At 63.5% G+C, this 12153-nt stretch overlaps 2 protein-coding genes across 5 annotated transcripts in view; one reads left to right on the forward strand and one right to left on the reverse strand.

Moving 5' to 3' along the window:
- Positions 1-5668, forward strand: FCHSD1 (FCH and double SH3 domains 1). 2 transcript variants are annotated; one of them, XM_053957013.1, is made up of 19 exons: positions 1-106; positions 353-450; positions 781-826; positions 1636-1709; positions 1957-2101; positions 2177-2313; positions 2389-2452; positions 2547-2675; positions 2839-2961; positions 3042-3137; positions 3213-3320; positions 3424-3528; positions 3734-3964; positions 4051-4134; positions 4241-4397; positions 4480-4685; positions 4789-4885; positions 4967-5034; positions 5187-5668. In XM_053957013.1, the coding sequence occupies exons 1-19, from the start codon at positions 86-88 to the stop codon at positions 5250-5252; spliced, it is 2055 nt and encodes a 684-aa protein (XP_053812988.1). In that variant the 5' UTR covers positions 1-85; the 3' UTR covers positions 5253-5668. The 2 variants fall into 2 exon arrangements, with proteins under 2 accessions (XP_053812988.1, XP_053812987.1); XM_053957012.1 differs by having other exon boundaries at positions 3042-3320.
- Positions 5649-12153, reverse strand: part of RELL2 (RELT like 2) — a 16522-nt gene continuing 10017 nt past the window's right edge. For all 3 annotated transcript variants that reach the window (XM_053957016.1, XM_053957014.1, XM_053957015.1), the window contains exons 6-8: positions 8138-8753; positions 6570-6603; positions 5649-6332 (exon numbers count right to left, since the gene is read on the reverse strand). In XM_053957016.1, coding sequence (XP_053812991.1) covers positions 6571-6603; positions 8138-8753 — 649 coding nt within the window. In that variant the 3' untranslated portion in view covers positions 5649-6332; position 6570. The remainder of the gene's footprint in view (positions 6333-6569; positions 6604-8137; positions 8754-12153) is intronic.

A 12153-nucleotide genomic window follows, 5' to 3' on the forward strand; every position in this document is an offset into this window, starting at 1 on the left:
GGCTCCGCACACGCGGATCGGGGCGGCGGCGATCGGGGACCGGCACCGGGATTGAGATCGGCACCGGGACCGGGGCAGCGCAGCGATGCAGCCGCCGCCGCGCAAGGTGAGCGCCGGGCCGGGCCGGGCCACGGGGCGGGTCACCGGGGCCGCGTCCTCCCTCGCTGCCGTTCCTGCAGCCGTGACCGAGACTCGCCCCCGGCGCAGCCTCCCGGGGCTGGGGAAGCGAGGCCGCGTTTGGGTGGCACTCAGGAGTGGGGGCCGGTGGGCACCGGTACCCGGGCAGGGCGGACAGCGCATCCCCGCACCCCTGCCCGCCGGGGCCGCGGCGCTGAGCGGGACATTCCCGCAGGTGAAGCTCACCCAGGAGCTGCGTGTCCATCTCCTGGAGCAGCTGTCGGGCCTGCAGAGCAAACAGCAGCGGGACGCCGAGCTGCTGGAGGACATCAGGTAGGGCCCGCACAGGTGACACAGGTCGAGCTGAGACCGGGCAGCTCATCCCGTGTGTGTGTCCCCAGGCTGAGATGAAGCAGCTCGTCCCACTTGTGTGTGCGTGTCCCCAAGCTGAGACCGGGCACGGGTGGGCCAGGGACCGGGCACGGCTCACCTTGAGCCTGTCACCTCGAGGTCATGGGCTCCATCACCCACTGGGGTGGCCTGATGGGGACAGGATGGTGCCAGGGGGAGATGGCAGGGGGATGGTGGCAGCAGGTGATGGGAGGGATGGCCCATCCCTGCCCCTCTCTCTGTGTGTCCTCTCTGTGTCCCCTCTCCCCCCAGGTCCTACAGCAAGCAGAGGGCCACCATTGACAGGGAGTACGGGCAGGTAAGGAGGTGCCAGGGGATTCGGGATCATCCTGGGGGGGCCCAGGCCCCATCCTGCCTGCCTGGGCAGGAGCTGGGCACGGCCCCACGCAGGCAGAGGGCAGCCTCGGAAATTACCCGAGCGTGGCTGCTCCGTGCTGGCCCCGGAGGGTGGTGGCAGATGGCTCATCCTGCCGGGAGGACCCTGACCACGTTCAGCACCCGCTGGGGGCTCTGCTGAGCACAGCATGGCCCAAACCTTGGGTGTTTTGGGAGCCTGGAGGGAAAACCTTGTGGAGGGAGGAAACGGCTGGGCTCTGCTGTCTGCTGGGTCATCGCAGGGCGCTGCTCTGAAATGTCAGTTTGGTTTTGATGTGAGATGTCCCTGCAGCGTCCCTTGGGGACATATTGCAGCAGAATTGTGTCCCCCCTTCCTGCAGCTGGTCACCGTGTCACTCCCCTCCTCACACCCCCCAGGCTGGGGGTGACCATCCTTCCCCCCAGGGTTGGGGTCTTGCTGTGCTTGGCTTTGCTGGGGCTCCTCCCCTCTGTCTCTCACTGATGTCGCCTTGCAGGTGCTCTGTCCCAAAAGTCACAGTGGGGGCGGTCCTTTCATTGTGGTGGCTGCCCCCCAAAAAAAGGTTTTGTCATGGGGAGCACGATGGGATTCCTGCTGACACCGAGCCACAGGGATGTGTCTGTGCTCTGGGGGGACACGTGTGTGTCCCCAGGTCCATGGGGTGGGCAGCCGGGGTGGGGGAGCCCCGTTTTGGGCCCTGAGGGGGGTGGTGGGTGCTCGAGCAGTGCCAGTGATGCCAGGTCTGTGTGCAGGCTCTGCAGAGGCTGGCGAGCCAGTTCGTGAAGAGAGACTGGCAGCGGGGCCGTGGCGAGGCTGGCGACTCCAGGTGGGCTGAGGACAGTGACAGGGCTGGGGACAAGCAGCTGGGGCTGGCTATGCCTGCCCGTGGCCCTCCCAACTTGGAGATGCTTAATGCCAACCAGGATTTGGGTGTCACCAGGACAGCTGTGGGTGGGATGTCCCCAGTTCCAGGGCCCTGCTGGGACTGGGGGTGCTGGCAGTCCTGCGGGGCATCCCCAACAGCTGTCACGGGGCAGGGAGTACCCGGCCCTGTGTTAACCCTGTGCCCACAGGAGCGTGGCCGCTGTCTGGAAAGGCGTCATCGAGGGGACAGCACACGCCGGGCAGGTCCGTGTCACCGCCTCCGAGAGCTACCGCGCCCTGGCCGCCGAGGTCGCCCGCAGCGCCCGCCTCTCCAAGGAGAGGACACTCAAGAAGGTACCGGGACAAGGACATGTCCCCTGTGCCCGGGCGCTGGGGACACCTGTCCCCCCCAGCTGACGCTCCCCGCAGGGCATCGAGCGGCTGCAGAAGGCGCAGGTGGAGCTGCTGGAGACGGTGAAGGAGCTGGACAAGGCGAAGAAGCAGTTCAGCCACCTCCAGCGCAGCAGCGAGGTAGCCAAGGACAAGGCGGCCGATGTGGAGGCGCGGTGAGCGGGGGACACGGGGCCGGGGGGCTGCCGTGGCTGCGGGGGGGTCTCACACCCCCCTCCCACCCTCCCCAGCCTCCGCAGGAGCGACCGGCGGATATTTCACACCAAGGCCAGCCTGCAAAAGCTCAGTGCCAAGGTCGGTGGCGCAGGGGTTGGCAGGGTACCCACGTGGGTGGATACAGGGGGACACGGGGCACCATCGCCAAGCCTCACTGCCCGCGTCCCCACAGTTCTCAGCGCGACTGGCCGAGCACTCGAGGCAGCTGGCAGGGGTTCAGAACGAGTACAGCTTCGCCCTGGTGTCTGCCTCTGCCCACCTGCAGCACTACCAGCGTGTGGAGCTGCCCGCGGCCATGCAGGTAGGAGATGCCCGGACCCCGTGCCCCACAAGGAGCATTTCCCCACTGCTGGCAGGGAGGGTCCCGCTGGCACAGGGTCAGGGCTGGCTGCCCTGGGGGCTCAGGGATGCTCCAGTGGGGCAATGTGGCAGTGCTGGGGGGGTTCCCATCTGCTTTCCCCCAGGCACTGGACGGGGACCTCTACGAGCGGCTGCGGGAGCACTTGTCGGCCGCCAGCCGGACAGAGGTGGAGACCTGCCGGGCCACCCGGGACTGGTTCCAGGGCATTGTGGAGGCATCGGCACTGGTAACGGCACTGTCCCCTGAGCCGGGTGGGACACGAGGGCACAGGTGAGCCCCCGGCCCCACGCCGCTCCCCTGCTGCAGGTGTGCCGGGAGCAGGACCTGCTCCTCTTCCTGCAGGACCACCCCGCCTTCTCCCTGGCACCTGAGCAGCGATTCCAGCTCACCGGGGTGGAGGAGGTAAGTGGAGGGGGTCATTACAGCAAGGTGGGGTCTGCACAGCCACCCCCTTGTCACCCCCATGTCCTTGCCCAGGTGTGCCTGCTGCCACCAGCAGACGACGGGGCCAGCCTGGAAAAGGAGGCGCGGCGCTGGGCCACGCGGGTGGCCCGGGAGCGCAAGAACAGGGCACACAGCGAGGAGGTGGGTGTTGTCCTGCCCCACGGAGCGCCGGGGGGCTCAGGGAGGGGCTTTTGCAGCCCCTCACCAGCTGCCACCACCCTCTGAGCTGTGGGTGCCTGCCCAGGTGCTGCAGCGGCTGGAGGCCAGGCGGCAGCAGGGGCTGGAGGCGGAAGCAGCGGCCGTGGAGCGGCAGATGGAGGAAGTGAAGGAAAACATCCGCAAGGCAGAGGTGGGACCCCCAGGCAGGGAGCTTGCGGTGACATCGAGGTCTGTCACCCCCAGGGTGAGGGAGGTAGGGACAGGGAGGGGTGGTGGCTGGGATGCTGCACTTGGGGTGTGTTTCTGGGGATGCCACCACGCCTGGGGATGGGGAGATGGGGTTGGGACACTGCCAGCGATGTCCTGGGCACTGTGACAATGAGCGGTGTCCCCAGGTGAGCCGAGTGAAGGCCGAGGCACGGCTGGCACTGCTGCGGGCAGCAGGGCTGGACGTGGACGCCTGGCTGGCTGGGGCCATGGTGGGGACAGGCGAGGAGACCCCCACGGGGCTGGACCCGGCCGAGTTCGATGACTACGAGGACAGTGATGAGCCGGATGAGGACGATGAGCCGGGGCCTGCTGCTCGCACCTACCCCTACACCTGCCGGGTGATCTTTGGCTACCAGGTATGGCCCTGCCTGCCCGGCCCTCACCCTGCCTGCCCAGGGATGGCAGCTCAGCCTCTCTGCCACTCTGTCCCCATCTCCTGCAGGGCTGCCAGGCAGATGAGCTGTCCATCAGCCAGGGTGAGGAGCTGGAGATCATCGAGGATGGGGACGCAGAGGAGTGGGTGAAGGTGGGAGCAGGCTGAGCCCCCTCCATACTGAGGGACACCTTCTGGAGGTCCCCAGGCTGGCCCCACTCTGAAGCCTGGGATGTTCACGTGGTTTCTGCTTCCTCAGGCTCGGAACAAGGCAGGGCAGGTCGGCTACGTCCCCGAAAAGTACCTGCTGTCCCTGGGGTGTGACTCAGGGGCTGGGCTTGGCCCCCCAGGCCCCTCTGCCTTGCACCGCCAGCTCTCCAGCATCATGGCTGCAGAACTGGTGCTGGAGCCTGGAGGTGGGTGCCGGGCATCACCCCCACCCCAGGGAGGGGGGCAGGATCCAGAGGGTGCTGAGCCCCCTCCCTGCCCTCCCCACAGCCTGGCTGGTGCGAGCCCTGTACGACTACGAGGGGCAGAGCCCCGAGGAGCTGAGTTTCCCCGAGGGGGCCATCATCCGGGTGCTGCCCCGCGCCGCCGGTGAGGTGGACGATGGCTTCTGGACCGGCGACTTCGATGGCCGCGTCGGCGTCTTCCCCTCCTTGGTGGTGGAGGAGCTCACCGGGGCCCGGGAGGCAGCCGGGCAGGTTGGTGGCAGGAGGGTCATTGTGTCACCCTGGCACTTCCATGAGTGCTGGGGTGAAGACCCCCTTCCCACCATGCCCATCCTTCTTGGCTGTGTCTTCCCAGGAGCTGCCATCACCATCCCCTCCACCCTTCTCCCCTCCTGGCCTCGCGCCCGGGGCCAGCCTGGTCCCCAGCCCTGCTCCTGAGACAGCACTGGGAGGTGAGTGCTGGGGAAACTGGGGAAACTGGCAAGGGGCTGGGGGAGCCCAGAAAGCCAGGCTGAGCTGCTGGGCCCTCCCAGGTTGCCGGCAGGACGGCACGGGCAGCGGGCAGAGTTCTCCAGACCTGGCAGCCACGCGCCTGCGGCCGGTAAGTCCCTTCACAGGGATGCTGTGACCCCAAAACCTGCCCCAGCCTTTCTGTAATGTGTGTTTTGGGGGGTCTGAAGGGGGATGAGTGGCCTCAGCATGTTGGCACCACTTCTCTCCCTCTCCCTTTTCCTCTCCTCTCCCTCTCTGCAGCTCCGTGCGCCGCCCCCGCCGCCCGGCCGAGCCCCCGAGCCCGACCCCGAGCTTCACTTCAGCTGACCCTGTGGGTCCCCCCAGCCCCCCGTGCCCCAAAAAGCTTTGCCCGAGTAAACCACCACAGGCTGCTGTCCCAGCAGCAGGGGTTGGTGCTGCTCCATGCCCCGAGCTGGTCTCTCCAGGGGCTGCATCCTGCCCAGTGCTGCTTGCAGAGTGGTCCTGCATCCCAGTTACAGCACCCAGAGCCCCTTTTTTAGGGTGCCCAGTGCCACAGCCAGGCCCCATCTCATGCCCTTCTTGCCTCTGCCCTTCCTGCCTGGCATCGCCCATGCACTCCCAGCCCTGGTTCCTGGGGGGCTCATCTCTGGACCCTGCCAGCCCCCACAGCTCCTCCCCACAGGCAGGAGCGGGCGTGGGGGGGCTGTTCCCAATAAATCAATAAATCCCGCTGGCCCTGGCGAGGGGTTCAGCAGCTTTAATGGTTGTAGCTCGTCTATGTACAGGGCGTTACACACCGAAGCTCGCGCGGGCCCTGGGGCTGCCCGCTGGCCTGGCCCGGGGCCATCCTGCCCCCGGGGCCCGGCTCCGGCCCCTCCCGTGCCGGGATGGGGCTGGGAGCTCCTCTCTCCGCCAGCATCTCCCAGGGACCTGCCGGTGCAGGATTTGTGCCTGTGCCCGCTCTGCGTGGCAGGGGTGCCCGGGGGGGGCTGTGCTCTGTGCTGAACGTGCCGGGTGGGTGGGGGGTGCTCCCCACCGCCCCGGGGGGGGGGCTCAAGCCGCTGCCTCCATCCCTGCCCCTCGCCGCGGTCCCCTCTGATCCTTCCCCCGGAGCTGGGGGGCCGCGGGGGCGGCGGGCTCTGGGTGCGGTCCTGCCCCTGCCGGGCCCGAGGGTCCCTCGGGGGGGTCTCCGGGGGGGGGTGCGGTGGGTGGGACTCGGGTACCTATTGCCAATGGGATGAAGGCTGGCGCCGAGCGCGGTTGTCGGTGACGCCGGCGCGTCGCTCCGGCCATGCCAAGCGCGTAGCTGCCCACCCGGGGCCGGGCACGGCTGCCCCGCGGCTGCCCCACGGCAGAGCCCCCAGCCCCGAGGGGTCCAGGGGCTGCGCGCCTCCCGTGCACGCTCCAGCCGGGAGCGGAGAGGAGCTGTGGGGAGAGAGGCAGGATAGGGCTTGTCCCCACAGCCGTGGCGCCTCCCCACCACCCGCAAATGGGAGTTCCCGCAGTCGCCGCCTGTGGCCGGGCACGTCCCGACCCCCTGGAGAAAGAGTTCACCCTCTCTCCATCTGCAGCACCAAGCGGAGACCCACCAGGGCAGGGACACCGGCAGTGCCCTCCCACCCCGCCCAGACATTGTCCCAGGGGCAGGGGACGAGCACTCACGTCACACACGGTCCTGCTCCGCGGCGCTGGGCTCCTGTGGGATGGAGGAGGGGTGTCAGCGCCCCCATAGAGCGGGGCCTGGGCGGGGGCTCTCTCTTGGCCACAGCACTGACCCGAGGGGCAGAACTCCCCTGAGTCTCCAGGAGCGACTACAGCCCGGGCACCACCTCCGCCCTTCCCCACCACCTGCAGGACGCGAGGAGCAGCAGCCAACCACCCTCGTGCTGGCTCTGACTGCGACTGAGGGCATGGGGGAGGGTCCAAGTGGCACCAGTGCTTGGGGACAAACATCCCTGGGAGGTCCTGTCACCGTTCTCCTGGGACCCCATGTGCTGGAGCACCCCAGCACCGCGGGCAGCAGCCAGGACAAGAGCCTGGCACTGCGGAGGGGGCAGACATCGCCATGTGCCTGGGCTTGCCCTGCACCTAACGGCTTCCCCAGGGATCAGAGGGATTCCCAAGGCTCAGTGGGCCACAGGAGGACCTGTCACCACCTCCCCAGGTCTCTGGGGAAGGGCTGCAGCCCATCAGCTCTATCCTGCCATGGGCTGCCCTTCTCCATGAAACAGCTCCAACCTTCCAGCCTGGTTACCAGAAAGCAAAGAGGGAAACAGTGGGATCCTGCTTTGTCCTTACCCAGCATCCAGCCAGGCACCTTTCCCAGGCCTCTCCCGTGCTGACCCAGTCCTATCCCATCCCACCCCCTGCCAAGGACTGCTGGCATGTGCATGGGCCGTGCCCAGCCCGCGCAGAACCAGCCCCAGGGGATCTCCATGGCTTTGAAGCATGCCAGGAATTTTACCCAGGCATTTGGCTTCCTTTTTCTTCCAAGGGCTTTGCCACACGTGCTCTGGTGCTGGTTTTGTGAGGAAAGTCAAGGCCCAGCTCGTGGAGCTTCTGACACTACACAGGGGTTGTTTCCCAGCCCCCTTCCATGAAAATCACCTTTTCCCAGCTGCAGAACCACAAAGGAGTGCATAAGCCTGTGAGTGAAATTCTGGGTGTCTGAACCACCACCAGCAGCCTCATTTGCTCACTGATAACAGCACAGAGGCAATTCCAGGGAGAAAATCCCCTGGAGCTTTCTAACCCCTCCAGCAAGGTGGTTGGGTGGGATATTGGGAGGTACCAGGGTACTGGAAGCTCCAGGCAGGGTGGGCTTTCCTCCTCTCTGAGCACAGCTCTTCAGGAGCAGGGGAAAAGAGGCAAGAAATGACCACTTGGCTTTGCCATTTCCTGGCCTTTGAGGTAAGAAAGGCTCCTGGAGAAATCTGCCCCTGCCTGTTCCTTACTGGCCACATTGGACCCCATCGAGGCTACGGTTTTGGGGACACCACGTGCAGCAGTGGAGCTCTCCGAGGTCAAAATCCCAGCTCAGCCACAAAGGAAAAGCAATCCCTTGCCAAGGGGAACCAGCAGCAGGTCTGCAGCACCTCCCACTGCCCCTGAAGCAGGGTGGGACGTGTCACAGTCACTCCACTGCCTCAGACATTGGAAAATGGGTGGGAAAAGCAATCCCCCTCCAGCCCAGGGGACCACATGGGGGACCAGGGAGAGGAGGAACGTACCTGCTGCTTCCTGTCCTCCCCTCCGGCCTCTTTCCTGCTGCTGTCGTCTCTCCCCAACTCATCGGCCTGTTCCTGCAGACTCAGGCTCCCGTGAATATCCGACACTTCATCTGCCGACGCCAGTCCGATCTCCTCCAGGCAGATGCCGGCTCCTTCCCTCGCCAGCTCTCCTGGGATGCTGGGACTCGACGCTCCCAGCGCCGGCATGCTCATGAGCCTTCGCTGGCGGCTCGAGCTCCCGGGAGCAGAGCCAGCATCCTGCAGGGACCCCACCGGGCCGGCCCCCGCCGTGCCCGGCCCCACCGGGCCGGACCCCGCCGTGCCGGGCCCCGCGCCCGCCCGCCGGCTGTCACGGGTGCCGGAGCTGGCTGGTGTGTTCGCGGCTGGGCTGGCGGACACGCTTTGCTCCGCGCTTCTGCCACTCTGGGTGCCCGTCTGGATGGCTCCGTTCTGCAGGCCACCCGTGGGGACAGTCCCGTTGAGAGCCCGTTCCCGCTGGAGCATCTCGCTGCTGCGCTCCAGCTCCTCCGTGCTCGGCTGCCGGCTGCCGGCGGGCAGGGCACCGTCCTGCTGCTCCTGCACGGGCGGCTTCTTCCCGATGTGTGTGACACGGAACCTGGAATGGGGGCAGGACAGAGCAGTTTTTTCCAAGCTGTCCCACCGCTGGATTCCCAGCTCGCCCGTACCTCCAGCCCTGGATCTCCTCTCTTTGCCGTGATCTCCAGCCTTTCTGACCCATTCACACCTACGCAAGCCATGTCCCCAGGCTGATTTTCCCCTTCATTTTGAGCAAAACAAGCAGAAAGAGATGGATGGGAAGTGCATTCCAGATCTTGGCTGGGGCAGAGCTTGTCCTCCTAGCAGCAAGATGGAAATGCTCTGAGACAGCCTGGATGACAGCGTGCCCTCAGTGAGGGCAGGGACAGGGTTTTGGCAGTGATTTGGATACAGGGATCAGAGGCTGGAGGAGTTGTTTGGCTAAAATCTGCCAGAGTACACTTTGCATCATCCCCTGGAGGGGCGGATGGTACCCGAGTGTTCACCAGGGTTCCACCGTGAGCAGGTAACAGCTCAGCGCTCCTGGGTGGGCAGGAGAAAAGCTGCAGAAATGGGTCTGACACCCTCAAAAGGTGGGTTAGTAATCAGAGGTGGTGCAACATTGCACATGGGAGAAGACAGGGGTTAGGGATCATAGACTCATGGAATGGCTTGAGTTGGAAGGAGGTCCTAAAAGATCATCCACTCCCATCCCCTGCCATAGGCAGGGACAATTTCCCTTCAACCTGGTTGCTCCAAGCTCCATCCAGCCTGGCCTTGGACACTTCCAGGGATCTAGGGGCAGCCACAGCTTCTCTGGGCAACTGGTGCTAGGGCCTCCCCACCAAATTCTTCCCAATATCCCTTCTAACCCTGCCCACTGGCAGCAGGGAGCCATTCCCCCTTGTCCTGTCACTCTGTGCCCTTGTCCCAAGTCCTTCTCCAGCTCTCTGGGAACCCCTCTAGGCACTGGAAGGGGCTCTAAAGTCTCCTTGGAGCTTTCTCCTCTCCCAGTTCCCTCAGTCTGGGAAGGGTAAGGTGTCAGCAAAGCCTGATAGTCTGAATTGTGATTGTGCTGATTGTGACACACCATGACTCCTCCTCACCAGCACTGCCAGCTGCTGCTGGACCAGCAGACAGGAAATCTCCTCCACAAGGAGCTGGTGCCCACCAGCCAGAGCCACCAGTGAGACCTCGTGCAGCCCATGGCTCACCCAGAGCCACTCTCACTGCGCTTGGATCGCGCATGGAAAAGCCAACGGACCTGGCTCTGCTGAGGTTCAGCTGCCAGTCAGTGTCAGGGCAAAGCACAATTTCAGAAAGTTCAAGTGCTGCTGGTGTGGAAAGAAGAGCAAGACACAAAGGTCAAGCACATGGCAGCACTGCTGTTCCAAGGGAAAAAGCAGAGAGATCCAAAAGATAAGAACAGATGCCAGGAGAGTTGGCAGAGGTGAAGGAGACCACTTCCAGGCTGGAGCCCCGCCTGTGGCAGCACCAACCCCTCAGCAGGGCCAGAAAGCTGCTCAGGACTGGGAGGGTGGAGAAGAGAAATGCTCCAGCTCCAGAGAGGGCTCCCAAAGGACTGCTCAGGTCAGGCCAAGCAGCAGCAAAGGTGACCTTTCAGGTCTATCCAGATATTTGGAGATAAGACACCAGCACTGCCATTTGGGGAGACCAAAGAATGTTCTGGCCCTGAAGAGGGACAGGAAGGAGACACAAGTGACAGGATCACGTCTTGGTAATGCCATTGCGCAATGTTAGCCTGGAAGAGCTGGGAGTGGATTCAAAGAGCAGGAAGGGTTTGGACCAGAGAGGGCACAAGAGGTGACGTAGCCAACCTCTGGCTGGTGAGGGAAAGAAGAGGAGCCCTTCCTGCCTGCCTCATCAGCATCCCTGGGGCCTGGGATTCAGTGGGATGTGACACACTCTGGCTGATGGGGCTGATTAGATCATCTCTTTCTAATTCTCCAGGCCAAAAGTGCCTCCTCAGGTGCCCCATGCTCCAGCCCTGGATGATCTTGGTGGACCTCCACAGCTCCATCCTTTCCTCTCCTCAGGGATGAGCCTGTGCCTACCAGGGCTCATTCCATGTAGGAGGGGGCTGGACTCTCAACCACTGCATCCAAGGCAAGAACAACACCAAAAATAAAGGAGAACAAGACCTGAGGGTGTCTTTAACTCTAGGGGTGGGTTAAAGAAACTCTGTTTTGTAGGGTCAGAGCTGGGTCAAAGTACTTCAAGATATTTGCCATAAATAAGACACAGGAAGGGCAATCCTGGAAAAGTCATCCAGAATCTGGAAGAGAAAAGGGGCCAGCTTGGAAATAAGAAGCAGCATTTGGAGGTGGGATCGTACCTCATGGGCACATAGGTCCCTTAGCAGTTGGACCTTGTTCCAAAGAGATTCAGGATTGAAAATAAAGCCTTGGAGAAATGGGATGACTGCCCTGCAGAGAAGGCTGGTGTGGGGTGGAATATTAACAGGGTTCAAGAGAAAAAAAACAGGAATTGAGGGAAGGTGCCTTTGGGAAAGGAGAGCACTCCGAGTGCTGAGAGGAGGCTGGGAAGAGCACGGACAGAGGACATGGAGGAGTGGATGGAGCTGGGCACCAGCCAGGGAATGAATTAGCAGTGAGTACACAACTGTGCAGAGCCCTGGCCTGCTGGGCACCACCTCCAAGGACAGCAACGGGCATGGAGGGAGCTGGGAGCTGGCAGTGTCCACAAGATGTGATCTGAGCTGCAGATTGGCCTAGGGAGGTCCAGCAGGTCTCCCTGCTTCTCCAGCTGCCCAGAAAGCCCCAGCTCACCTCCCTGCTGAGGCTCCTGCCCGTGGTGGTGGAAAAAAATCCACATGATAGGACACAGGGAATGGCTTCCCACTGCCAGAGGGCAGGGAGAGATGGGATATCAGGAAGGAATTGTTCCCTGGGAGTGGGGGGGAGTTCCTGGCACAGGGTGCCCAGGGAGGCTGTGGCTCCTCCTGGATCCCTGGAAGTGTCCAAGGCCAGGTTGGCTGGAGCTTGGAGCAACCTGGGATAGTGGAAGTTGTCCCTGCCCACGGCAGAGGGGAGAATGAGATGATCTTTGAGGTCACTTCCAATCCAAACCATTCCACGATTCCATGCCCACTTTGGCTCAGCATTCCCGTGAAAGGACTGTCTCTCTGGACCACAGCATGAAGTTTCCTCAAGGCCCAGGCCCTGAATGAGGACCTTGTGCACAATGTGAGCATGACAGAGCTTTGTGTCTCACCACGGTGGCCATCCAGGGACCAGCAGTTGCTTGTCACCCTGCCCCAGTCACCACAGCCGGAGGGAGCCAAGCCCAGGAAGACTTTCCTAACCCTTTCTGCTGGGGAATGGGGCAGCCTGGGCAAGCCTACAGACTGTTCTACAGGTTAGTGACCACACAGAGACCACAGGAAGCTCAGGAAGTCCCTTGAGGTGAAACCAGGTGGGGACTGGAAAGCATTTGTG

Source organism: Vidua chalybeata, chromosome 15 (genome assembly GCF_026979565.1).
Source record: "Vidua chalybeata isolate OUT-0048 chromosome 15, bVidCha1 merged haplotype, whole genome shotgun sequence".
Lineage (NCBI taxonomy): Eukaryota > Metazoa > Chordata > Aves > Passeriformes > Viduidae > Vidua > Vidua chalybeata.

Coding starts and splice junctions, on each gene's coding strand:
- FCHSD1 (XM_053957012.1), top strand. CDS start 86: ATGCAGCCGCCGCCGCGCAAG. Junction 4,886..4,966: donor TCCTGAGACAGCACTGGGAG/GTGAGTGCTGGG, acceptor GGGCCCTCCCAG/GTTGCCGGCAGGACGGCACG. Junction 5,035..5,186: donor CAGCCACGCGCCTGCGGCCG/GTAAGTCCCTTC, acceptor CCCTCTCTGCAG/CTCCGTGCGCCGCCCCCGCC.